Source organism: Notolabrus celidotus, chromosome 9, assembly GCF_009762535.1.
Source record: "Notolabrus celidotus isolate fNotCel1 chromosome 9, fNotCel1.pri, whole genome shotgun sequence".
Lineage (NCBI taxonomy): Eukaryota > Metazoa > Chordata > Actinopteri > Labriformes > Labridae > Notolabrus > Notolabrus celidotus.
The window spans coordinates 17,462,098-17,488,793 of NC_048280.1; the positions used below are offsets into that span (position 1 = coordinate 17,462,098).

The 26,696-nt window shown below is 41.2% G+C and overlaps 1 protein-coding gene across 3 annotated transcripts; it reads right to left on the reverse strand.

The window, feature by feature from the left end:
• Positions 1 to 47: 47 nt before the first annotated feature.
• Positions 48 to 23,686, reverse strand: homer1b (homer scaffold protein 1b). 3 transcript variants are annotated; one of them, XM_034692091.1, is made up of 10 exons: positions 23,540 to 23,686; positions 22,865 to 23,305; positions 17,175 to 17,331; positions 15,181 to 15,312; positions 12,637 to 12,729; positions 9,624 to 9,772; positions 3,364 to 3,520; positions 3,021 to 3,131; positions 2,837 to 2,917; positions 48 to 2,750 (listed from the first exon to the last, which is right to left on the reverse strand). In XM_034692091.1, the coding sequence occupies exons 2-10, from the start codon at positions 22,882 to 22,884 to the stop codon at positions 2,559 to 2,561; spliced, it is 1,092 nt and encodes a 363-aa protein (XP_034547982.1). In that variant the 5' UTR covers positions 22,885 to 23,305; positions 23,540 to 23,686; the 3' UTR covers positions 48 to 2,558. The 3 variants fall into 3 exon arrangements, with proteins under 3 accessions (XP_034547982.1, XP_034547983.1, XP_034547981.1); XM_034692092.1 differs by lacking the exon at positions 23,540 to 23,686 and having other exon boundaries at positions 22,865 to 23,384; XM_034692090.1 differs by lacking the exons at positions 22,865 to 23,305; positions 23,540 to 23,686 and having other exon boundaries at positions 17,175 to 17,477.
• Positions 23,687 to 26,696: the final 3,010 nt, after the last annotated feature.

Below are 26,696 nucleotides of genomic sequence, written 5' to 3' on the forward strand. Positions count from 1 at the left end.
ATGTGATTTTTTTTTAGAAAAGCAAAGCAGAACAAAAACAACACACATTGAATTTTGGGTTTACTGTATTTGAATATAAAACATAACATTTCTCAGTTCACATAAGTGTGTTTTCAGCCCGGTGGGGCTGTCTTTGTTTGAATTCAACAAAGGATTAGGTTTGGCTGCAGCACCAACACGTGTGTCTCCTGATCTTTTTTTTTTTTTTTTTTACCAACATTTGGTAAATCCTTTCACCTGCAAACACACAACTCTCACCAATCTTCACACATCTTAGCCTGAGGTACCTCTTTAATATCATGAGTTCAAAATTACTTTAAATAGTCAAAAATATTGCCAGTCCTCTCATACCTCTAAATACAATAATAATACCTACATTTAAATACCATAAGTTACAAAACAGGAGAATGAAAAGCTTCTTATCCACTACTGTACAAAGGCATTCATTAACAATAGCATTAATATCAAGGTATTCCATCTGTCAATTGACTGTCAAATATAACCAGAAAACAAAAAAAGGGTAGCTTTCCCCTCAACATGGGTCTTATTCCAGTGTATTAACCTGTGTGACTAACTACAAAAAAGTACAGAATTATGCTGTGCTAGTGCTGAATGCAAATCTCTTTATATATAATGTAGTTACAACAGTGTAATAACACAGTGCAAACAGGGTGCTCAATAGAAAGGTTATGTAAGCAGCATTTCACGTGAGGATGTAAATTTAGAGTAATAAAGTGATTTTGGAGGAAGCGAGTTTAAGTTACAGTTCTGGGATTTACTGGAAGAGGGGGCTGCTCAATAGGTGTATGTTTTGGTACAGCATGTTTAACACTATGTGTTTACATTGTGTTGTTAAATATATATTGAAGAGGTTTTCATTGTTTACCTACAGACTACATACTCTATAATGACTATGCAATACTCTTCCATGGGTTAATACACAACAATAAGCCACTGCAGGGTGTTACTGCATTTGAGTTATCCATCCATTCATTTACAATTGGCGTTATGAGTATAAAGTTGTCCTGTACAGTTCAGTTATTATATCATTAGTGTTATAGCCTGTGTAAAAAAAGTATAGAAACTGAGTACAGTTCTGTGTTCACCCATGAGGAGTGAAAATCTGCGGCCAGTTTCACTGAGGGTGGAGATCTATGAACACTAAGATGACACTCTATAAGCCCTTCATGATGCACTACTTCGTCCAGATAGGGCTGCCACACAGGTTCGCGGTCAACAGTAGTACACTTTCTGTTGGATAAGGGGGGGATGAGCTGAGTTGCATTTGACCAATCTGCATGAGTCCACTGAGTAGAGTACCTGATAGAGTTACATAGAGGTGTCATATAGAGCCTGTCTGGTATTGCTCAGTGTGTGTGTGTGTGCGTGCGTGTGTGTGTGTGTGTGTGTAGGCCTCGGCATCCGCTAACATGGTCTTTCTCTTTCTCACAGCACAAAACACACACACACACATTATGTACAAACATGTGTCCACACGTGTGTGCTTGGAAGGCACACGCTATGTCGTAGTTCAGGCCTTGTTGGGAAACACACACCACACTGAGTTTGGCAGGAAGACAGGTCAGCTGTCAGTGATGGTGGAAGCAGTCTGGATACAGGAAATCTCATGTCAAATCTAAAATTTCAGTGTGGCATGAACAATGCCTCTGGAAGATTCAATACTCATCTATCTTATAGGGATTTGAATAGGCTGTGGATATAATATAGCAGTCATTAACTTCCTATGGAAAAGAAAAACAAACTTCATTTACCCCGGAGCCCTGTGTGTCCGGGCTAAGGAGCAGCACTGAAATCCCCAAAGGCCAACAGGTAAAACTAATGGGTTTGTTGAGAGCCGTCTTTTGATTCTCTGTTTCAATTACACTCCGCTGGCAGCCCCAGCTCAAGTTCTCTGTTCAGAGCCTCTTCTGTACAGTAAGTCACTTTGGATCAAAGCATCTGCTAGTCAGAGGACAATATTTCGGGGGGATTTGGCAGCTTTGGCGCAGTTCTCTGAGTCTTAACAGCATTTATTTCCTTATGACTTTCAACATTTCCCTTGGGGGGGCAGTTTAGAGAGGAAGAAAGGGGGGTGTATGTGTGTAATGTTATGATACTGCACGCTTTGCTGCAGCTCTCCCAGTCAAACAGCAGATGGCACTGAGGCACAGTTCTCAAGTTAAATCTGAGTGTGTGGGTGGGTTGAAGGGGGTTTGGGGGGCAGTTGCATTGGCATCATTACAACTGAGAGGGATCAATTCAACCGAGGTTACGCCAACACCAGCCAATCAGAAGGCAAGATGAGGTAGTCCCTGCGTTGTCTTGAACTACAGGTGTGACTGCGGTTGGTTAGAGCTTGATGCCTGCAAGGTATAAAAGAGGGATTAGCTGCCCTTTTTGAGCAAAATCAGAATAGGGGCAGTGTATTGTAGCAGTTGTAATTTGAAGGGGGTAAATGAGGAAAAAGTGAAGGGTGATAGGAGTGGTAGATTTGAGAGTGTCGGGTTGTAAATTATCATATGGCTCTGTCTGTCTGTGGGGTTTAGGGAGCTCTGACTCTAACTGGCCTCCTCTATGAGCCGCGCCAAGGTGTCTCTGAGCTCCGTCAGCTCAAAGATTTTGCCGTCCAGCATCTCCAGCAGCGTCCGCAGGCTCTTCCTAAAATTCTCCTGCTCCTCCTGGTTCTCTTCTAGCCGCTGTTCTGCCCCTGCCAGCTGCTCCTCCAGCACCCGACCACGTAGCTCTGTCTCCTGGAGAAAGAGACACAGTTTGTCAGTTTATAATAGTAATTCTGTGATGAACAGTTATTTGTTTAACATGTTGATATATCTGTCACCTCAAGTTTCTGGGTGAGGGTGTCTTTCTGCTCCATCAGGTCGTTCATGTTTTCCAGTTCTTCTTTTAACTTTTCCATTTCCTACAGGACATAAAACAGATTAAAAGGTTGAGCAGCATGAACTGAATGTTGAAACATGTGCCATTGTAAATCAGCAATGCACTCCAACATATCACAAACTCACCTCTTCTTTATCTCTTAGTGTATTCTCCAGTTCCTCTATGGTTTGGTTGAGTTCAGTCTTCTGGGATTTGATCACAGGAGTTTGGTTGCTCTGGCACTCCAGCTCAGTCACCTAAAAGCACAAAATGGAAATCAAGACTTATATTCATGAGGGCAAAACCCTAATCTCAACCTATCTTTCATTTCTCTCTCTCATGCCAACACTCATCTCTCCTGTCTGTGTTTTTCTTCCGTCCTCTAATCTCGACTTCACACAATCCCTCCCTAATGATCTCCCCTGTTTGTTTTTGAATGAATCAATCACACTGGGAAACATGCAAGCATATTTTCGCCCCATCGCTCACCCGTTTGTGTAGTCTCTCGGCCTCCTCCTGGTAGGCAGCCAGTTGCTGTTTCCACTGTTTAACGTTGGCTGTGGACTCCAGCAGAGCTGCTGTTAGCTTGGCATTGTTCCCCTTTAGTGCCTCCAGCTCGGCCTCCCAGTGTTTTGTCATGGCGGGGCTGCAGAACACAGGCAAAAATATCAGATTACCACAACTGCAACATAAAACTGATAAGAGCTAGTGGTCTTATAGTGGATGTAAGCTGTATAGATCTGAATGTGATGTGATGTTTATCTGGAGAACCAAGTTGTCCAGATGATGTATCATTTTTTTTTAGAATATGTCAGAACCAGTTTTGGTTTGTATATAGCCAAACTTTAAAACCCCTTCAACCCTTTTGCTGTAAAAGTAATCCAAGCATGCATCCATACATCCTGCGGCAGATACTCAAATTGGATGCCAACTTCCTGGCCAGTGGCTATGAGTGCAGCTGTCTGCCCCATGCTCTGTAATCTGAGATTATATCCTCAGACTGGCTGGGGCCTAATCTGGTCCAGCTACTCACAGACGAGAAGATGAGATGAGAGATAAGGGATAAGTGATTGAATGTGATTGAATTGAACTTCTGATGGAGGGCTATATGTGGGAGAAAAAGGCTGGTGGAAAACAATACTTTTATATTGGTCAGGCACTCTATAGCTCAGAGTTAAGGTGTAATATTAGATATATTTATAAGCTCCAGTTTCTGGAGAGAATATGCTTCCGCTGTGCATCTCTCCTGTTAGATATGAGCACTGCAGGCATTCATTTAAGATTTACATAATGCCCATTCTCTGTCGCTCACGTAATGTCTACCTAAGGCAGGAGGATGTATGAGAGACCTAAATGTTGTCGAGTACTGACATCAAGTCAAGTTCCTTTGAAAAGGAGCTCCTACTCCTACATACTTCACAGTAATTCCTCACAGCAGTGGAAGCTTACAAACAGAAAAACACAAAAGGAAGCTTAGCTCGCTCAAGTAGTGATGAGGGTCTGTGTATGACCCATAAAAATGTTGTTTTTACTTTTGTTCTGCCCCCCACACTGATGCACACGTACATACACGCGCACACACAGCAGCAGCACTCCTCTATGCCATAACACCCACTCTGTGAAGTGTAGAAGAGAGAAAGCCCTGATCTAATTCACTCTGGACTCCCACGGCGCCTTCAGTTCTTACACAACAGCCGCCCCCTCAGCGTGAGCAAGTTTGTCTGTGTGTGACGCATAGGAGGGAGACGACACTTCATCCTACACATGCACATATCAACTGACACACACACACACACACACACACACACACACACACACACACACACACACATACACGCATACACACATGGAGCGATGCTGTCACCAAGGCACGCAGCCCCGCCAATGTATAAACCCCACACAGCAGCTCGGAGAGCAGGAGAGCAGGCGAGACGTCAAGATGTGAAGATGGAGACAGACGGAGAAAGCAAAGGGAAAGTGATGGAGGGAGAATCAGAGGAGAGAGAATAGTGCAAGATGTTTTGACACGAGCGTTCGTCTTCATTAAACGATTCTGGCTGAAAGGTTTAAGGGGGGCACCAGAGCACAAATCTGACTGAGGACAGCAGAGCTGAGCTGAAGGTGTGTGAGACACATGGAGGGTAAGTTAGCTGCTGCTTTGCACTGAGCTGATGATTGTAAAGATTATGTGGTTATGTTTAATATGAAAGTCATTTAATGAGGATTGTATTACTATATCTTCTGATGTGTTTTAAGTTGATGGTCATTATAAAATATTATTATAACTGAATATGATCTGTTTACTTTATGTATCTGCTTTAATTTGTTTGGTGATTTTTTTGGCACTTTTTGAATAAATATTAAAAAAAAATTAAATCACTGACTTTAAAATTCTGTTTCTGTTACAAATGATTTAACTTTGTTTTCATAGTTTTCTTGTATGGGATTTTTTCTTTTCTTTTTTTTTTTTTTGAACAAAATTTACAATAACCACCACTACTACTACTACAAAGCAGAGCCACAGAACATGATACTGCACATAAACAGATTTTTTGGGTTGAACATTTTTATATGCATTTTATCTGTTTCAGATTTATATCATCACCATTTTATGTACTGTATTGATTTTCTTTGTGGTTTGGACTTGACCTGTACATGCTGCCAATTCACCATGACTCTTGAATAAAAATTTCAACTCTCTGTTTGTGTGTTTATCTACTCCACCGTGTGAAGTATATTTCCGCTCCAGCGCTCAGTAAAGCTACCAAACACAAAAGATAACCTTGCATGACTCTAAAGGTTTTCTACAGCCCTCTTGTGTTTCTGCCGTGTCCTGACCACTGAGCATTGCCAGGTAGGTTCTTCCTCCTCAAAGAGCACTTCAAGAAACAGGGAGGCAGCACAGTTGCCATGGCAGCACAGGGGGAACGGAGGTGTATGACATTGCTATCGTCTACGTTTTTACAAGCCTACTACAAACCCACCGACAGACGCCTACATCCTCCAACACTAGAAGACCATTCACATACAGCCAAAGCAGTCCAAACAAAAGGTCTGTCAATACTCATAAAACCGTTCAAAATGACTCTTCTGCAGACCTGCCAACACGCCTACAGCCTGTGATATAAAAAACCCTCTCACAGCCCTGCATGAATCTCCTCTTCCTGCCTCTTCCTCTGCCCCGTGCGCCCACTCATACCTGCCCACACATCCCCACGACACAGCAGTGTGGAGTATATGTTATAGAGATGAATTATCATGTAATCCCAGACACACAGAAGAGAAACAAACCAAATACCATCAAACAGCTCAGGTGCAAAAAGATAGCAGACACCTGTGTGCGCAGGGGGGTTTATATATGTGGGTCTAAACCCCAATTTAGTAGTAGTTAACACTTAAATTACACTTAAAACATGTTAATCCAATCTTTTGGCTATTTGATCAACTACTGGCTTGTGCACTATGACAAAAAATTAAATTAAATATAGCACACTGCAGTTTGCAGAAGACGAGAGGCTGATGAAGCTACTTTAGAGGTGACAGTAATGTCAGACGACATTTGGATTATAAGAGCAAAAATAATCGAAAAAAGAGGGCTATGTGTTTAGATATTGGGACAGTCCAAGCATGTACCCTTTGGTGAATATGCCTCTGAGAAATTGTGAGATAAAGGTTAGCTTGTTACGTCCCTGCTTGCCATTGCGAATGCTGGGGAGTCGACCCTGTCTCCCACGCATGCAGCATTAATAGACACATCAGCAGCAGGGCTGCAGAAGGCAGTGGGTGTCCTCTCTACATTCTGCTCTCACTGCTCGCTCAGATCTGTGTAGCCTCACAGGGTTCATGATGTAGCGGCAGGGATTTCTAAGCATTTGCGCATAAGCCTGTCACAGCTTCACAGACTTTCAACAGACTAATAAACAGCTTCGTCTTTAAGGATATCTATAATTATCTCTCAATATCAAAAAGTGTGTCAACTCTCCTGTCAGACACCCAAAAAGCAAAAGAAAAAAGATGATACATTAAGCGATTGATTGAAATCTTTAATTAATAAGAATTGTAGCCAGAGAAATAATCAAATGAATGGCACAGGATTACAGAGGTTTTACAAATGAAAATATATGTGCGTACAGTTGACTACAAGTGACAAAAGATATCATGAACATTAACTCTCCTGAGAAATAACAGTTCGCTCACTTTAATGACTCAGAGTGATTGTCCATACCCTCCTGTTCAGTTTATTTATTGTAGTGAGCATTTGTGCAGTTGGTGGATGTTAAGGTATCAGTGACTCATGTACAGACTTTATACAATGCACCCCTCTCCCTGTCGTTCTCTCTCTTCCCTCTTTATGACACACACACACACACACACACACACACACACACACACACACACACACACACACACACACACACACACACACACACACACACACACACACGCACACACACACACGCACACACACACACTGTGTGTCTATCTGTCTTGCTTTCTCTGCCTCCCACTGCCCACAGTATGTTATATAAGTCTTACATAAACGCTTCATCAACACTTTTTGGTGATGAGCCTCACAGCCACACCTCTCCAGAAAGCCATTATAAAAATCACAAATGTATACATGGAGCTTTGATTTCTTTATCTTACACAATCTACTGTATACACAGCAGTACTAACAATCACAAGAAATATGAGTTATCCATTTCAATATTTAGTCTGCTAACAGGACACATAGACAGCAGGAATGTATACAACAGCAGGGGTGCATGCATAGAGGTGGCACAGTCACTTACTCAACATAAAAGTCACTAAATTAGAATTTGCATTAAAAAACGTTATTGCATGGAAGTAGGAAAACATAAGTATATAAGTAAAAGTAGGTAGGTTTCATACCAAGCATGCTCAGATTGGTCAATTTAAAAACTTGTAAAATTCCTCAATCCTGAGAAATATTCAAAGCGACATCTTTTGCTGGTCTAAGTATAGTGACAGTATCAGAATAAGAAAGTCTCCAGTTTAATTCATAGCACCCTTATTCCTCCTGATTGGAGCAATTGACCATATTCACATGGCGGTTATTTTCCTCTGACGTTACGTTCAGAGCGGGAGACTTACATGCTGTTATAATCTCCTACTGATATGTTCCAAGTTGTAATTAGTATAAAAGTAGGAATTCTAACAAGTTGCCATCATTTTACTACTTCTAGATTAAACAGCAGTTGAAAAGATCAAATATAGCATGTTCAACGTTGTTAGCTACCTTTAGCTATGAATAGATGAGAGTTAGCATTCAATCATTTCTTAACTAAAACTACCATGATACATACATAAAGGGTAATTACAGTAATGAGAAGTAAAGAATAGTTGTGTTAACCAGGGAATGGTTATTTACTAATGTAAGCTGTTTTGACTTAGCTAGCTTAAGCTAATGGGTTGTCAGAGACTTACTTTGACTGAATAAAATATGTATGTTGTTCATGGGACATCGCCCATTGTGTTTTTGAAACGGCATTTTGAAGTCAGCTGACATGCTGCCTCAACCTCACTTTCAGTCAGCCTAGAAACATGTAAAAGGTGGAGCTGAGGCAGTCTTTCCTCCTCCTATCAAATAGCGACAATGTGCCCACTTGTCCACCTGTTTATCAAACCAGCTGTGCCCCTGATAATACAAATGTATTACTAATTCTTAGCCTTTACACTATCTCAATAAATGTGTAACACTTGAAACAGTATTTTCTTTGCAGATTTGAATTGGTTTCATTTTCAGCACTGCTTGATGTAAAGTCATTATACAGTGAAGACAAAGCAGCTAACAGTAAAATTCAACTATTTCCAAGGTAACATTACCTTAAGCTAGCTAACAGGAATAGCGAGGAATGTATGTCTTTCCTATCAAAACAGTGATTGTTGCTTAATAAAAGTAGCTAGCTGTCATCAGCTAGCTAATGGGTTGTTATCTATGTTATTTCAACTGAAAATATGTTCCAATCTAACTTGAGATTTTCTCTAACTTTTGTCTTTTTAATTGCTGAACTATTAAGAAGTGATGAGATGATATACCAGATTCATTTAACTGAAACAATGGCTCAAACACAGTTAAAATGTTGAACACAGCAGTTGGAGATTATAACAGACTGTGAGTGTCCCACCCTGAGACTGACATCAGTAAGAATTGGCTACGGGATAAATGTGGTGAATGGTGTGCGCTGTTACATTATATTTTAGCACTTAGCAACAGGACACAAAGACAGCAGGAATGTGTATCTGTTTTTTTGATTTGTGGAGAAGCAACCTTCCTTCCCTGTTGCTGGCCTACAACCAGGCTTTTATTTTTGGGAAGGCTTGTGCCTTAAGCATTTTTTTTTTTTTTTTTGCGTAGTTTTGATGTAGCAGTAGTCAGGACTTAATAAAGTAATGACATCGCTATCAGAAAGAGCAGACCCGACAAGTCTTAAACTGCTCCCTAGGATTGAAGAACACGAGAGCTGCAGTGAATAGAGGGAGTTCACCACCATGATAACATGCAAAATAAATAGGTGCAAGTATACTGAAAGAAAGACATAGAAGAAGAGAGGTGCATGTTTCTGATCTTCAGACAAACACAAAATAATAGAAAACTCATTAGTTTAATTTATTGAAGTATTTGGTGGAATATAACGGGAAGTATGTCTGTGACAGTTTTCTTTAAAAACTGTGAACTCTTGGCCTAGTAAACATGGGGACATGAGATGATAATTTGTGGGATGTACCTGTGTGCGAATGCCAGCGCATTCTGCGCTGGACCTGGAGAGGTGTCTGAGTTTGGAGTTGTGTCACAGATATCATCTGTACCATTGATGCTTTCCATGGGCGGAGTCACAGGGGTCAAAGGTGATGAAAGCTCACCGCCTGGAGACTCCTGTGTGTGAAACAGAGTATGTTAACTGTTACAGTCAGTCTGGCCTCAAAAAGGAAAAAAAAGAAAATAATTTTCCTACAAAAACGGATTGTTCACAGTGTAAGTCATGCATAGATTGGTAGGATGCAATTTTGGAATACATTTTAAAGCACAACTCTGTAGTTAAATGTAGACATTTGTATGATGCTCAAATGTGACTATTTAAAATATAAGTGGATAAACCTATAATGAGGTAACACAACCTGAAACATCTGGTTCATTTATAAGTCCTAATAGCATCTGGTTGCTTTTTCAGAGACACAGCCTTAGGCATAAAGTAAATGACTCATGTAATGATACCAAAAGCAGAGAGGTGATTTGTTAAGAAGAACTTCAAATCAGCTTGTGTGAGCAGAGACAGCCGAAGAGACGAAGAAAAACAATTCGGCTCTTAAAGCTGGAACTATTACGTAAACCAGTCAATCATTTTTAATGAGTATTATTTTACTTTAACACCTTTCTTGTTTTATGATATCAGCCGCTCAACGTTTAAAGGACATGGATTTGCAGTGATTGACAAAAGCAGGAAAAAGGAGAAAATACTCAAATTTGATATTTTTTGACACTTGAATAAAAGACAGACTGACTAATAATTATTGATACTTTTTACAGATTTTATGACAGTTGAAAAATGTATTAATCATCTTATGATTTCATAATGTAAGAAATTAACTTACACTATGGATAAAAACTATTTAATAAATATTGTTTGTATAATAAAAAGTCAAGTAATTGAAGAAGCCCTTACAAATTATAGAATGAAAACATGACTCTCATATTTTATTTCAACCACACTTCTTCAACCTCCGAAGAAGTTACCATGAGAAACCATCCAGGTGTATGATTGTGTTTTGACGGCTGGCAGAGGTGCCGATTCTCACACTCATAAAGCTCTTGCTGTGGTGTTAAAAACTTGAGCCTGTAGGGAGCAGCGCCACATGCCTATAGGCCAATAAATAGCTTACTGGAGCACTGGGAATTACAGATTATGCTTATCTTTATATCCCATACAACCACCGAATTATATGAGGGACAAATCATTTAGCTGCTGCTCATACATAAAACAAAGCTATTAAGACTCAGGGCTTGAGCACAATACAGTAGAACAATGACACTGCCTGTACGTCTCTAATGGACGAGAAGGAAGTGAGAGATAAGAGGAAGATTATGGATGGCGTTACATTTTTGTGCTCTGCATTCATTAGTATACCATTTAAAATCTGTTCATGGTGCACTCCCACTGGGGCTGGGCCTAATGGGACAGGCACATAGCATTGAGCTCTGTTTCCCTGTCTTCTCCAAGCAGAAGTATTTCCTTCTTATGTTATCTAGTTTATTTGGAGGAGAGAAAAGAAAGGATCTAGAGGCTAGAAAGGAGACAAGGAAGCCTGATGGCACCATAGTGACAATCAGTGGATATAGAGAGCAGACAGATTTAGTAGACCACTGCAGGCCTAAAGCAGGAAGGCTGCACTCTTTACTGATACAGTAACTCTTCCTGTTTTGTCACTTCAGTGTAATGGTGACCTGTGCACATGCAGCCTTCAACCCCTGATGAGAGCCCAGCTGTCCACTTGGCTTCATTAAAAAACAACCTCCAATGGGAGGCACAAGGTACTGTAGCATTTCAGCCCATGCGGGCCACAGCATTAATAGTACAAGTAATAGAGTGAAGCGCAGCAGGGGGGCACTCCCCCAGCATCCATAATGAACAGACAAGGACATGAAGCCTGTTAACAGCCTTTCGATAAAGGAACAAATTTCTCTGGAGATTTGCCTCTGGAAAAAACATGTTTTTTTCTCTTTCATATTCCCTAAAACACTCCTTATTAGGTATCCCACACAAACAAACAACTACATCCAGGCTAATTATGCTCTCCTCCTTATGAGTACTCATCAGACTGCTTTGTCTTTTCCTTTTTCTATGTAAAGTGGATACGTACAGGGAACTCATAACATATTGGTGCATATTATGTGATGTAATTTATAACCTCAATGTAAGGACTTTCCAAGGAACCAGGGAGTATTAATTAAAAAATAAAGTCCTCTTAATGATGTACTACAGAAGTACAATATTTCAAGGTGTTCGTTGTCTAATTGAGTATTTTCATCATTAAAGCACAACATTTAACACACATTAATAATTCTAAGTTTTAAGCCTAACAATTTAATTCTAAATATCAAAGTTTCTGTTTTGACCTGAATAGAGTCTGAATTGGAACCCTCCCGCTATGTCTCTGATGACTATGTATTGTGAACAGTTTGACTACTGAGGCCTTTCCTAACCCCCTCCTAACTCCTAAGCCGATTTTACTTCTCTGTTTTTTAAGCCTAACGAGGGGCCCAACCCAGGGTTGAGACTGGAATACAATAAAAACTTTACTTGAAATACTTAAAGTTTTCATCATAAAGTGGCTTAGTAGCTATAAACTTGATAGTATTATTATATATCAGCCCATATTATATAAGTATGGCAGAAGATATGCAAAATGTTCAAATAGTGGCAGAAGCCACCATATAGAACCAGTGCTTTGACTTTTGATTCTTTTCCTACATTTTCTTGATATTAACTCTTCATTTTAGTGAAAAGAATTTCACATGGAGAACCTTACAATTTGAACATTTTGAACTTTAATATTGTATCTTTTATGTTTCTGTTTCTGTTTTTCTCTGGATAAAGCTCCTAACCTTCAGAAAATACATTCAGAAAAGTGCTTAGAGGAAAAGTAACTATTTGGTCGACCTGTTAAACTGATGCTAATTCGACACAGCATGCCTGAGTGGGGAATAGGGATGGGGATGAGGGGTTAGGATAGTGAACGTACCTGAGATGGTGACGTGGCCATCTCCATCTTTTCTTGACTCTTCTCTTTAGCAAGCCGTGCTGCCTCCTTATACTCTGCAAACTTTTCTGCAAACTGAACACAGGGAACAGCCATCAGTATGGACTGGAATTCTTTCAAAAGGGGATTAATCTGTGCAGTAAAGCCCTATATGCATGTTCACACACACACACACACACACACACACACACACACACACACACACACACACACACACACACACACACACACACACACACACACACGCACACATATAGACACACACACACGGATCAGCGTGTAATAGGTCAGCTGTAAAGCCAGAGGACGGATAGGGAGAAGCTGTTGTCAATAACGACCTGGGGTTGAACTTAGAAAAGACGGCCCTTACCCATAATGCCTCAGCAGAAACATGACCTAAGTAGGTCACCATTAGTAACTTGCCTATGCCAGATGTATATATACACAGACATGCACGCACAGCAAAGCAGACTGTTTCATTGTGTTTCTGAGTTCTGATTTGCCTTTAATCGGAAGTTGCCAGTGGCTTTAGTTGATCTCGGGGTTATTTTAGTCGAGAGCAAAGATACACGCAGCAAGTCTGAAGCAGTAAGACGAGCTCAGCTGAGGGGCTTTGAACAAATATAAACACACACACACACACACACACACACACACACACACACACACACACACACACACACACACACACACACACATATCCCTAATGTCCCTTTAGGGTGGGGTTCATCACCAACACTACTCCCACAGTGCTACAGAGTTATTTAGTATAGTCAGAGCTGCAGAGGGCTGAGTGGAGAGGAAATCAAATTGACAACTCTGCTGGAGCCGGTCCTTTGCCTGGCATTGGTGGAGCTGAAACAAGTAACTCAATATCTTTTCACTTCAGTGCAATATGATAGTTGTTGGAAGAGTGATCTAAATTCAGTAGTTCTCAGTCTAAGTGCTCCACGAGAGTTGGCTCTGCAGTTACCTGAGAAGTGAATCTAATTATTTCAACTGTAATCCACAGAAAAAGCATCCTATTGGCTGGCAGGTGTCTGTAAAAACTGCAAATTGATACACCCCAGAGTCTGTGAATTAGTTAGAATAAAGATCATCTAAATTATCTAAAGAAGTTCAAAATGAAAGAGCTTTTATTTGTTAATCTTTCTTATATCATTTCCTTTCTATTGTAAGACAGTTATGTGAGCTTGCTAGTAGCCCTTTTAATCAAATTTTGCCATCTCATGTTAGTGTAAACTTCCCATTGACAAAGTCTGTTTTTGTCTGAAAACACATTTTTTTGTACAAAACATTACACCAAAATAAAATGAAACTGTAAAATCAACAAACTCTTCAAATTAAAAAGTATGGACTGAAATGGATACAAATTATATTATGTGCAACTTTCAAACACATGCTTACCAATTTATTTATTTTGAGAAGACAGCTGACATACCTCATTGCACATAATTAGACTAATTTGAACCTGACCATGAAGTGTTGTGTACCTTTATCATCCATGTAGTTTCTACAGCAAGATACTTTTGCACTTGTTTTATTTTGGGCCTTATGAGTAATAGGTTTCATAACTGTATAGTAAAAAAAAACAGCTGAAACTGTGATATTCTGATATCTTTACATCCAAAACACCAGGACAAAACTTTAACAGCTCTGGTTACATCATGGTTACTTCAGACTCTTGGGAGCCATGGGAGACAAAGTTTTGCAAGTTGTAATCATATTTTCTTAGTATTGACTAAGCTATTGCAATGCCCCTTTAAATTCTGAGCTAACCATCACTGGTTCCGGCTTTATGCTGTAGTAAACCCTCAAGAATCTATCACTTGAGTAACACAAGTGTACAGATTGATAGTAATGTAGACAGGATGAGGAAAAAAGGGGCTGCTGATGTTTGACAGAGCACCTATCCTGACAGCCTTCAGGTCACATGATCAGGTGTTGTTCGAGTCCTGGATGTAACATCAAACAGACAAGGTCTGTAATGCTGGGCAATGTTAACAGCCTCTCTATCCTTTTCTTCCTGACACTGAGGGTGTATGTGTGTGTGTGTGTGTGTGTGTGTGTGTGTGTGTGTGTGTGTGTGTGTGTGTGTGTGTGCGTGTGTGTGCGCGTGTGTGTGCATATGCTCTTCTGACTGATGCTGTGAACCTCCCCAGCACAAGTCAGAACTTAATCATACTGCAGAGGAGAGAAACCAACTCCTACTTCTACACACACAAACACACAAGTGAACACACACATATACAGTACATACCTCTCATAACTACACAGACACACACAGAGAAAAAAGGCTCATTAGGGCTCACTGCTGAGCACATTCTACACTTTGAGAGAAGCTATAGCAACAAGAGTAAATGCCATCCGCTCTTGGGCACCGAAGGAGAAGAAGAAAAGTGTGATTAATGCCAAACGGTTTGTAGTGCTTGTAGTGTGTGTGTGTGTGTGTGTGTGTGTGTGTGTGTGTGTGTGTGTGTGTGTGTGTGTGTGTGTGTGTGTGTGTGGGTCGGGTGGGGGTGGTACCTTGGCAAGATGATGCTCAGTGGAGAATCCCAGGCCATACACAGTATTGGCTCGACTGTCCGCCCACTGGCCAAACTTTTGTGAGGTCTTTGTGAACGTCATGTTTGGACTGATGGTGCTGTTGATTATTGCCTATAGGATGGAGACAGCAATATTTTATTTGAATTCACAACGCAGAGTGTACAGATCAGGAGCATTTACATCTTCATGTCTCCACATCAAGTACAGCTGTAGTTCCAGTACAACTAAGTTGATTAAATCATCAAGATAGAATAATAATTGTCATCAATGATAATATTCTTCAAGCATAAATGTTAGAATCCTTCTTTAATTCAAGCTTCTAACATGTCATTGTTATCGTCCTTCCTGTTGTATTTAATGTTAACTGGATGTTTTAGGATTAGCTTGTCTTAAAATGTGTTTCTACTTGAGAAATTGGGAAAAATTACACCGCTACCGATCTACAGCAATGCAGGCTCAAACACACCAGCACAACAAATTTAGTGTCACTTTGAAAACCTACAGTCACAGATTCAGTAGTCCACCATCAATCAGACACAGAACAATGCACGCAAACCTGAAAACGTACATATGCACATAGAGCAGGGACCATAGCAGGGAGGTAGTCGTTAGTAGAAATATATGAGTGGATGAAACTGGGAAATGAGATGTTTGCCAGTCTGAAAGTTAGTGAATGTTTAAATACTTTTTCTAATTGCCCATCAAAGCTACAACAACAGAAACAACAAAAATGCATTGGTGTTACTAACAAGTATTATCAGTATCAAATTATACTACTGCACTAGCTGGTACGTTGCTTTGTTTTGATGAACTTTGTATTTTATAATTGCCATAAATGCTTACTCTTGTACCAATTCTGTTATTGAAAATAGCCTCTCCAACAGCACAGTCTCCTGATTTAATAAAGTCTGGTAAGAATTAAAGTTTACAGCAGTTAAAAATAAAAAAGCTGTTTAATAAAGATGCATTTATGTTAATAAATGGTTTCAAAAGAGTGAAATCTTCAGTCGGAATTAATCATGATGATCTCAGTGAAACCTAAAAGTTTGAAGAGGATATGATGTTGGGATGTTGGTTATTGTCTCTTCCTTTGAGTTATTTACATTAACATATATTTATAGAATTCATTGTTATATCATAAATAGGTCTAAATAAAATGATACCTCTCAGTCTTATATAATACACTAATGGAGAACAAATTAATGTCTGATCAATTTACACTGTTGTGTAATGGTTGACATTCTTGTCGGCATCAATACATAATGATCAGTAAGCAGTCGGTGCGTGTGCCTGTTACACAATAGTTGAATTAAGTGATCAGATATCTATTGAGTGCTGTATGATATGAGACGGTTGCTAAATTGACCGTCAGAAATGATTCATACACACTCAAATACCGTGCTTTGCTTCCTCTAGCCCTCCACACTGTCCAACCTTCACCTGGTTTCACGTTTTCCTCTCATTGCTGCGATTTCTCCAACCACTCATTCTTGTCAGTCTGTCATCTGTTTCTCTCATTTAACTGTATCCCCCCCACTCACTGTCCATAACTGGCAAGCAGTGTGTGTGTAGAAATATCCCTCCCAGATCACTAACAAATTTATCCTGAAATATAAAGCATGGACTCTGAAGTGCAGACAGACACTCAAACACACACATGCACACACAAACACAGTGGTTCCATGCATACACAAAATTAAACATGAGCTGTTAGTCCTGAGACAGGCTGAGATTCTGAGCTCTTTTAAGATGTGTTTGCACATTTGATTCCAATGTGGAGCTTATTAACACCATTAACACTCAGGCTATAAGAGTGCCACTAAATTCTCCTGGAAAGCTGTTTGACAGCTTACTGTACTGACTTGGCAGAACTAGTAGAATCTAAAATTAAAAACATGCAGTGGGAGATGTAATGAAGTCTGTGTTTTGAGTCCAACAAAGTGTTAAAGGTGCACAGTAACTCAGCTGCTCACCTTGGTGCCGTCCAGGCTGATGATGCGGTACACGTTGCGTGTACTGTCATAGAAGTAGGAGACCGTGACGGCATGCTTGCTGGTTGGCAGCCAATTCTTCTTGGTGTTGGGGTCGATCTGGAAGACATGGGCCCGGGTGCTGTAGATGGGCTGCTCTCTAAAGGGGACGAAGAAGAAGTTGTGAACTTCTTTGTGCCGCAACACCAAAGTCTCGCCAAAATCAGCACCAGCATTGAACCGCCTGTTCCCAAGAGGGGAGTCAGATCGCCCTGACAACCGAATCACCAACTCGCCATCCTCCATAGTTACAGCACAGAAAGAAAGCCGGTCAAATAACTACATATCTTGGATAAGAAATGATCCTTCCGACTTGAGTGAAGTTCCCAAAAACACCTGATGCCTTAACCTTTTCTAAAGAATTATCTCTCAACCTGCAGACCCAAACAGTAAACACTCTGTCTTTGTGTAAGGCAGCCCGTCTCCTCCTGCTCTGATATGGGAATGCCTGCTGCACTGAGTGAGGGTCACACTGGGGAGTACAGGGGGAGAGGAGAGGGTTTAAGGCTAAATATAGACAGTAGGCCACGGTTAACCAGCAAAGACACACCCCACAGAGCCGCAGTTTCCACACAGACAAACATAATACATGTCCATATATCAACACAGACGTGCTGGAATTTTAAATCTGTGTTCCTGTATATGTGGATTTGTCCTGTGTGGCTTGAATGTAGATGATTAAAACTGATTGGCTCGGTTTGAGATGGCTTAATTCCTTACTGACCTCTGCGTGACACTAAAACTAGAGTTAGGATTCACCTCTTTGCATGTTGGTCTTTATATAACACTCATCTTTGTTATTTGTCAATCTTTTCTTGCATCACTCATGCCCCACCTTAACTCTTTGTCCATTTAAACCCCACTTCTAGGTATGCTCTTATAACGCCCCCATATACTCTAGCATTGTCGGGGCTTCTCGGGTAATATCGACAGTCAGTACACACACACACACTCAGAGCGCAGGGTGCAGAGGGAGATATTCTGGGCTGGCAGTGCTGGCAGAGCAGGAGATAGAGAAGTGCTTACACTGCACTGAGGGGGTGATGGGGGACATCAAAGGCTTGCTGTATAAATGAATATTAAAATTCAGCAGCAGCACCCCTCCTGTGTGTGATTAGCCAAGACTGGGATAGAAAGAAAAACATGGAGACAAGGAGAGACAGAGAAGGAGCGAGGGAAGTTAGACAGGAAGAGAAAAAGAATGATGGGGAATGTGGGGAGTATAGGAAGTCAGAGAGTGAATTTTGGATGATTAATGTTGCTCCACAAAGCTGCTTGTGGAGTACTGTGCGCGAATTATCATAATCATCGACAGCAGTGTAAGTGGCGGAACTGTGAGTCATTTCAGCTCTCTCCCAGCACACATCACACCCTCACAGCCTGTCCGTATGATCTGTGCAATAGCCGCTTGGCAACAGGCATCCTTCTTCATTGCATAATTTGATAGAGAGCTTGCAAATTTCTCTGCTTCTTGTTGCTTGATTGTGTTTGTACCAAACGCAGCAACGATCTTGTGCTTTGATTCTTACATGAATGCTTGAGCCAAAGAGTTTGTCTCCAAAAAAGACACCCACCAGTTGTCAGAAAAAAGCAATACCTACTCCTACAACTGAACTTTTAAAGACAGCACGATAATGATAGGATGATAGAAATGATGCCTTCCACAAAATATTTCCAACAATAATTCCTACAGGCATCTTGCCTCCTCTAAATACAAGCATAACCAAATCAGCTGTCCATGCTATGATTCTGGTCCGAGCCATAGCCTGAAATAGTTGCTGATTATTGGATTGCCTGGAGGTCAATTCAAAACTGGTTGATCCTTTTTCACTCCACCAATGAACTTTTATGATATCATAAAGGTTGCATACAATCTACACACATTTAGCAACAGAGACACAACAGTCTGAAAAGCTTACAATGGTATTCTCAACCATGGTGGATGAAAGAAGTGAATACATGAGTGGGATTGCAAAAACTAAAGTGACTACCCCACAATGGGATGAGGATCATGGTCGGAGGAAAATGGAAAGAAAAGAAAAGAAATAACTATGGGGCTATTTCATTTGGATGAGAAGAAGTGGTGAAAGACTGGAGGAAGGAGGAAGAGGAGGAGAAGAAGGAGGTGTTTAGCATGCAGAGGGCAGTGTGTGACACAGGGGCAGGTGATGGAACGTGAATGTTAAAACACAAAGAGAGGAGGCAGGCAGAATTAAGGAGAGGGGGAGAGGGAAGGAGGAAGCGTGAAGCGAGAGAAGGAGGGAGAGATGAGGAGAACGTGGAGGAGGTGATGAATCTTGGTGAGATCGAGAGTGCCGAGAAGAAAATGAAGGGAGTGGGAGGCTCTAAACTGCTCCACAGTGTGGTATAAACAATTATGTGAACTATGGCTGTGCTGCTAAAATCTGAACTTTCAGGAACACAATCAGAGTTTTTAAGGGAAAAGCTTGGTTAAGTGTCAGAGAGCCACGAGAGTGGGCTGTGAGCTGGAGAGACTTTTGGTTGACTTCCGTAGGAGGAGGATGATGATGGTAGTGATGGATGGATGGTAAAAGACCAATATTAAGAAAAGAATAAAAATAGACACTTTATGTTATTGGTTACAGCAGTAAGTAAAACTGAACCTTTTTAGTATTATATAAATAATGTCCTCTGTAATACTGCAGAAGTATTGTTGCTGTAAAGGGCAATGCTGGTAGTAATATAAGTCTTATATGGCTAACATCACAGCAAACAGCTTTCATTTTGAGTTCAGTAGTCTGTGAAGAAAGACTGTTTTGACTACTATTAATGGCTCCTGCATTTTTCATTTTACACAGTAAGCCTTTAAAATAGAGATGCCAGCTTTTCAGGATTTAGTTGGTGTGGAATTACAGTTATCACTTGCATGCAGGCTTTAACTCAGCAGGACTACTTTTTGAAAAAGTTGCTCTACAGGTGGACTGATTCAAAGACATGCTATCTGCTAGGTGGGTTTTAATTTAAAAGGCCAGCTCAAAAAGATTTCAGAAACATATTTCTCCTCATAACTCTGTAGAGAGATACATATACTGTAGTCTTTTGATATATTTCTGGGTCTACCTCAGTACAATGAAGGTGAAATATTTACAAAGATTAACAGCTCATCTCATGCCAACAAACATTACATTAGATAAACTGTACCACAGCTTTCACTACACACAACCTTGTATACCATGTTAAACACTCACAAGTGTTTGACATGGTATAAAAAGTGAAAAAAAATGCACTTAGGTTGGATATGGCACAACTTCAACTCTACACATTAAGAATTAATAGAGGAACAACACTGAACCGAGAATAAAACCCAGAATATTTCACATGATCACACACACACACACACACACACACACACACACACACACACACACACACACACACACACACGCACACACACACACACACACACACACACACACACACACACTTGCAGCTCCAGGAGAGGCAACAGGTGTTGTCTAAGGCACATCTTGTGCTCCAGGGGTTTGATGCACAGATGTGTGACTTTTAGAGGCCAAGTGTGTAGCCAACACAAACACACTCACTCACACACACACACACACACACACACACACACACACACACACACACATACACACACACACACACACACACACACACACACACACACACACACACACACACACACACACACACACACACATTCTCACGTGTCATTTCATACCTCAAAAGGCTGCATTTTTAGTTTCAAGTTCAGTATGTCCTCTTTAACTGTGCAGCTGCCTCTCTCATTGCAAACACTGACAGTGAAACAGAAGCATTACTCAACAGTCCATCTCAGGAGATCTCACTTTCCTTCACCACCTCCACCCCCAACCTGCCTCTGTCTGAAAGTTGTCCTTCAATCCAGAGTTTTTCATTATTTCAACAGAGCAGAGCTTGAAGGCATGTAGATCTTATTTAAGGAAGAGGGAGGTTGTTAATGATAGAGCTCCCAGTTTGTGTATGTTGCAGAGAGAGGCTTGGGTGACCTGAGATTTTGCTGTAAACACAAACCCTCTCTTTCTCTCACTCACACCCACACAAGCAAGCAAAGACACAGGCAGAGAAACTGAGCCCGTCTGTGCATTGATTGTATTTGCCCAAGGAAGTGAAAACCCACCAGAGAGACTGTTGATAGACATCTCCAGCACTGTCCAGCACTAATGTGCTCCACTGTGCTATAACCACTGTTGTGCTGTAAATGGCTTGGGGTTTTAACCACCAGGCTGGAGGTGAAATATGACTCTATTTGTGCGTGACTCTATTGTAAGACAGGCAGCCAAAGAGCAGACCTACGCCTACAGTTATCTATGCATTCATTTCACCTGCACCTGCACATTTTCAGACACACACAGTGTACAGCACAGTGCTTGGATCCCAGTTTACAATTTATTCCATTGTAGATCAATTGAGTCATTGAGTCAGTTGCATAACAGTAAGTTAGTCACCAGTGTGGCAGGACCCATTGGAGAGCTGCAGCTGAGTGGGAGACTGCTGAATGATGTGCTGCCCACACTGTAGGAGGGCAGAGTGGGCGCCTGGGAGGCCTCCAGTGTATTGTAAATAGTTAATGCAGGAGTTTTGGCTGATGCCTCTAAATCGCACCATGCCTGTGCCATATTGTTAACCTCCTGCTGTGCAATTAATCACAATGAGCAGTGGGAGACAGCTGTTAATGGACGGCAGGCTTGGTAAGGGAAATGGACCGCTGAGCTCAGGGTTAGGGGACATGCAAATGAGCAGCGCTGCGCACTAGGCGGATCACTGATGGATGCATGTTGTGAAGGATGTGTGAGGTAGCAGCCGCTGTGCTACCATAGAGACAGGAAGCCACTTTCTGTCACTGTAGCACTGAGCAGCATTGTAGCTGCTAACATTACGCTGCTTCTGACATGATATTGTTCGAAAATCTGCTTTAGCACAGGAACAAAATGTACAGCTGATCAGACCTCAGATCACTGTTTGAGAAAGGAATAGACGAAATGCTGTTGATGCACATGCCTTCTTTCAGGGTTACATAACTGTCTATAATGTAGTTATTGAGTTAACATTGGGAAACAAAGCCCTGGAAAAACCTGTCTTTATCCACTCTTATATTATTCTAAAACAATAATAGAAATTACAATTCTGCTTATTTTGAGTACAGCCAAAACCCCTTGTAGGTTTCACTGGTACTTTCACTTTATGAATCACTGCAGATTAACACACTATTTTATCCCAGAAGTTTGATGATGAAGCAACTTTTGTAGCAGCATTTATGTGTCAGCCTGTTGGGCCTAAAGTGTCTTTTTATCTTCACAAACAGAACATGTTCAGAGGGGAAAAAGGAGGATTTATTTGCTCGGTTATATGTCTCTGAATTGGTTGTTTTTGTGTGTAGCACATCAAGGCCATCAGAAAATCTCCACATAACCGCAAATATTAGTCAGCCTGTCTGATTAGCTATACCAGGAGTCACCTAAGACAGATACATTTTTACGCATTCACCCAGGTCAATATTGGTGTTATGCGTGGTGTGATTTCCATGACAGGGAAGTTCATCCGCAGCTGATTACATTCAGAGAGAAGTGATAAGGCACTCAGTCAGCCTGCGGGATAATAACCACACTTACCCCATTGTTGTGGCAGACATGAGAGGCGACACTTGACCGCTGGTCCTTCCTCGCTTATAATGAAAATGTGTCTCGTGGATTGGCCGCTGCTGCGTATGAAGGTCTTCTGTCTACACGACAGCCTTCAATGTATCCCCGTCGGTGCGTCTGCAGGAATTTGATGACAACTGCTCCATTCCCCTACACTGTCACCGTGTGAAATAAAAAATACATGTCGTTGTGCACATGGTAAGGAAATCAGATCTTCTTTTCCACCCTTGGTGTTAAGGGGCTGATGATGATGATGGAGCAGCAGCAGCAGCAGCAGCAGCAGCAGCACCGGCAGCAGCAGCGCTATGGGAGATCCAGCGCTGGGTCCAATGAAGATCCGAAAAGGGTCCTGCTGTTGTCGTGTAAACTACAGATCCTAGCTGAAAGGGTGCAGAAGCCGTGCTGCCTGAACTGGGAAAGACAACCCTCATTTAGACAGGAGATAACGCACAGCATCCCACTGTCCACCCGCGTCTCTCTCTCTCTCTCTCTCTCTCTCTCTCTCTCTCTCTCATTACCATAGGCGCACAGGCTACACCCCCACTCTCGCCCAGACTACAGCTATTTCACAGCTATTCCACACACTCAGTATTACCAGTGCTTTTCCTCAGTAAAGCCGATTTCTCGTACATCTCTCGGACTAACCAAGCAGCATCTTTTGTGCTTCTGCATCACCAACTGATACCTTTTCTATCGGCTCACGTGTCAAACCCCTGCCCTCCTCATCAATACTGGCGTGCCGACTCGTGTGCATGTGTTTAAATAACCTGCAGTTTCTGTGCTAAAGCTGTATGTGTGTGCCTTATTGATCTGAGCCTATCCACAGACCCCTTTGCGCACCCCGCCCCCAAAACCGCTCCACATCTGGCTGATGCATGCGCTTCCCTCCCACTCAGCTCACTGTCAGTATTGAACTGCCTACGTCACCACACCGTCCTCCGCAGTGACGTCACTCTATGCTCAAGGGACTGGTGCCATTTGATGCTTTAGTTGTTTTATAAGAAGTTTATTGAGAAGTGGCCCACTCACAAGTTTCTGCACAGAAAATTAGAGTTGGTTTCTCTTAGGGCAATAAAAGACTTTGAAAAACGACAAATGAGAATAACTTTTTGATCTGTGTGACATTCAATGATGAATCGAGCCAAGCTAATAATGAATCAACAACTGAGGGTTACAAGCTTAGAATGGGGCTTTAATCAACAAGGCTGCATGTCTTTCTCTAACCCCTGAATAAACATTTGAACAAACATGATGTTGAATGTGCATGCAGCCGTCCACTAGTAAACCTCTAGAATACACAGAGTGATACTGTCATCAGAGAGCCATCATTAACACATGTTATGCTATGATTTGATTTGTTTTATGACTTTGGGATCTTGCCAGAAGAGATTTTGTTAGAGCATTTTTATCAGGGGAGGTATTTTAATATTGCTTTATATCCACACTGGCAATGTCACTGATAGACATAACATTCACTTTTTGTTGATATAAACTGTATAAAACCCAGGGGCAGATCTCCAATGGTCATGGGCAGATCCCATGGACACCCCAGTGGCCACCCTAAAATCCTACAGGTGTTCCACATTGTTAAAATCTTTTATCTGGGCTGTGTAGCAACAGGCTGCTAGTGGCCTTCTTTGTATCTCACTGTAGCACATTTTCTTTTGTAGATACTCTACATTGCGACTTTTGGACAAACATCTTCTTTTTGAGTCCTTACAGATTTGGAGCCTTATTTTAACAAAGTGCAGGGCCCAAAAAGGTTGGATTAAGTTCCAAACCCACTTATCACTATTGACAGCCAAGTCCTGCAGGCACATTTTTGTTTACACCGTGGATTTTAGTCTTTCTTCTTAAACAGACAGGGCCTGGGCCAATATTTTTAATTTCTCTCCTTCCACCGTCCCCATGTCACCTCAACTTGCTGTGAGGTGGCATGCTACCCAATACACTATCATACTTCTTTGCAGTGCACACTTGTTTGGTTTTACTTGGTGTCCAGTTCACTTTGGTTGTTTAAAATATTTAGTCAACACTCCAGTGGGAGAAATCAAGAGCTCCACATATGAAGGCCTTCGCTGGCAATGAAACCTTAAACCCTTTTGCTATAAGGGACTGTGCTAACTGCCACACAAATGCGCTGCCTATAAGAGCTTTTTTTTTTTTGTCACAACGAGAGCAAGAGTGCTGTATTAAGCATATTAACCAAAAGTTGACTGGATGGGAAAAGTGTGGTAAAGGTTTACAAGCAACAGAGATGGCCACAGCCTTTAGAGGATTGTCAAGAAAAATAACTTAGAACTTAGGAGAGCTTCACAAGGAGTGGACTGAGGCTGGTGTCAGTGCATCAAGAGACACCATGGGCATATGTCTAGGAAAGGGGCTACAACGTCACATTCATAATATCAAGCCACTCCTGAGCCAGAGACAACATCAGGGGCATCTTGCCTAGGTTAAGAAGAAAATGAACTTGACTTTGCTTAATGGTCCCAAGTCCTCTTTTCAAATTAAAGTCAATTTTTTATTTCAATTTAGTGTGAGGGGAAGTCCAGAGTGAAGTTTACACAGTCTGTGATGATTTGGGGAGCCATGTCATCTCCCTGTGTTGGTCCACTGTGTTACATCGGGTCCAGAGTCAACACAGTCATCTACCAGGAGACTTCAGAGCAGTTTATGCTTCCATCTGCTGGCAAGCTTTATGGAGATGATGATTTCCTTATCCAGGAGGATTTAGCACCTGCCCACAGTACCAAAACTACTACCAAATGGTTTGCTGACAATGATAATAGTGGGCTTGATCGGTCAGCCACCTAGCCTGACCTGAAAACCCATAGAGAGTCTGAGATATTAGTGAAGAGCAAGATGAGATAAACACCTCAGCAGTGGCACAACCTGATCACCTCCATGCCACATTGATGCAGTAAAGTAGTTTTTTTTCTTAAATATTGTTTTGACATTTTCATCTTTAATGGACAGGACAGCTGAAGAGAGACAGTAAATGTGGGGAGCAGAGAGTGGGAGGACATCCAGTAAATGGTTGAGGCTGGAATCAAACCTGGAATCTATATATGGGGAGGCCAACACCCCGACATTTCTGTATTTTTAAATCCCTTTTTAACAAATTGATCTTAGGAAATTATACTGGATTTCTGATTTTATGCTCCAAGCCGAAATCATCAAAGTCAAAACAAAAAAAGCTTGCAATATTATACTCTATGTGTTACGAATGTAGGAAATAAAAGTTTAACTTTTTAACCGAGTAATTATGAGTCCTATGGGCAGAATAGTACATTAATAAGTCATGAATTGCGAAAACATTTGTATGAGGATACATAGAGATTGAAAGAAATGATAATGGACTGGTTGGTAAGAAGGGCTCAAAGTACTCCCAGAGTAACAGTCATAGTTACAAAGCTCAAAACAATAATAAAATCAGAGCAACGCAAAAAGTTTGTTGATGGCTGCTGTCATATTGTTTACTCATCATCTCCAACTAATTTCTGATGTATATAAGTAGAATTTATGAGGTGAAATTTACACCACAAACAGAACCAGTATAGGTTATATTTACAACATTGAACTACTAGCTTGAATGTTGTGTGGATTGGAAATCACTCGTACAGCAACTGAGACAGATTAAGTGTAGAAAGATTGTCATCTAGATAAGATGAACTTTATTGTCCCCGGGGGGAATTTTGTCGTGGACATAAGTGCAGTGCTGCTCACAATCAATACATCCATTCATCATACCAATATACGATAACATGCCCACTGTCAAGATAAAAAATCATGTCACAGTGGC

What these genes read in the sequence shown, in the direction of transcription:
- homer1b (XM_034692090.1), bottom strand. Translation starts at nt 17,477, where the DNA reads ATGGAGGATGGCGAGTTGGTGATTCGGTTGTCAGGGCGATCTGACTCC. An exon ending in CACTAAGAGATAAAGAAGAG is followed by an intron (nt 2,918 to 3,020) that starts GTGAGTTTGTGA and finishes TATGTCCTGTAG; the next exon opens with GAAATGGAAAAGTTAAAAGA. An exon ending in CCCTCACCCAGAAACTTGAG is followed by an intron (nt 2,751 to 2,836) that starts GTGACAGATATA and finishes CTCTTTCTCCAG; the next exon opens with GAGACAGAGCTACGTGGTCG.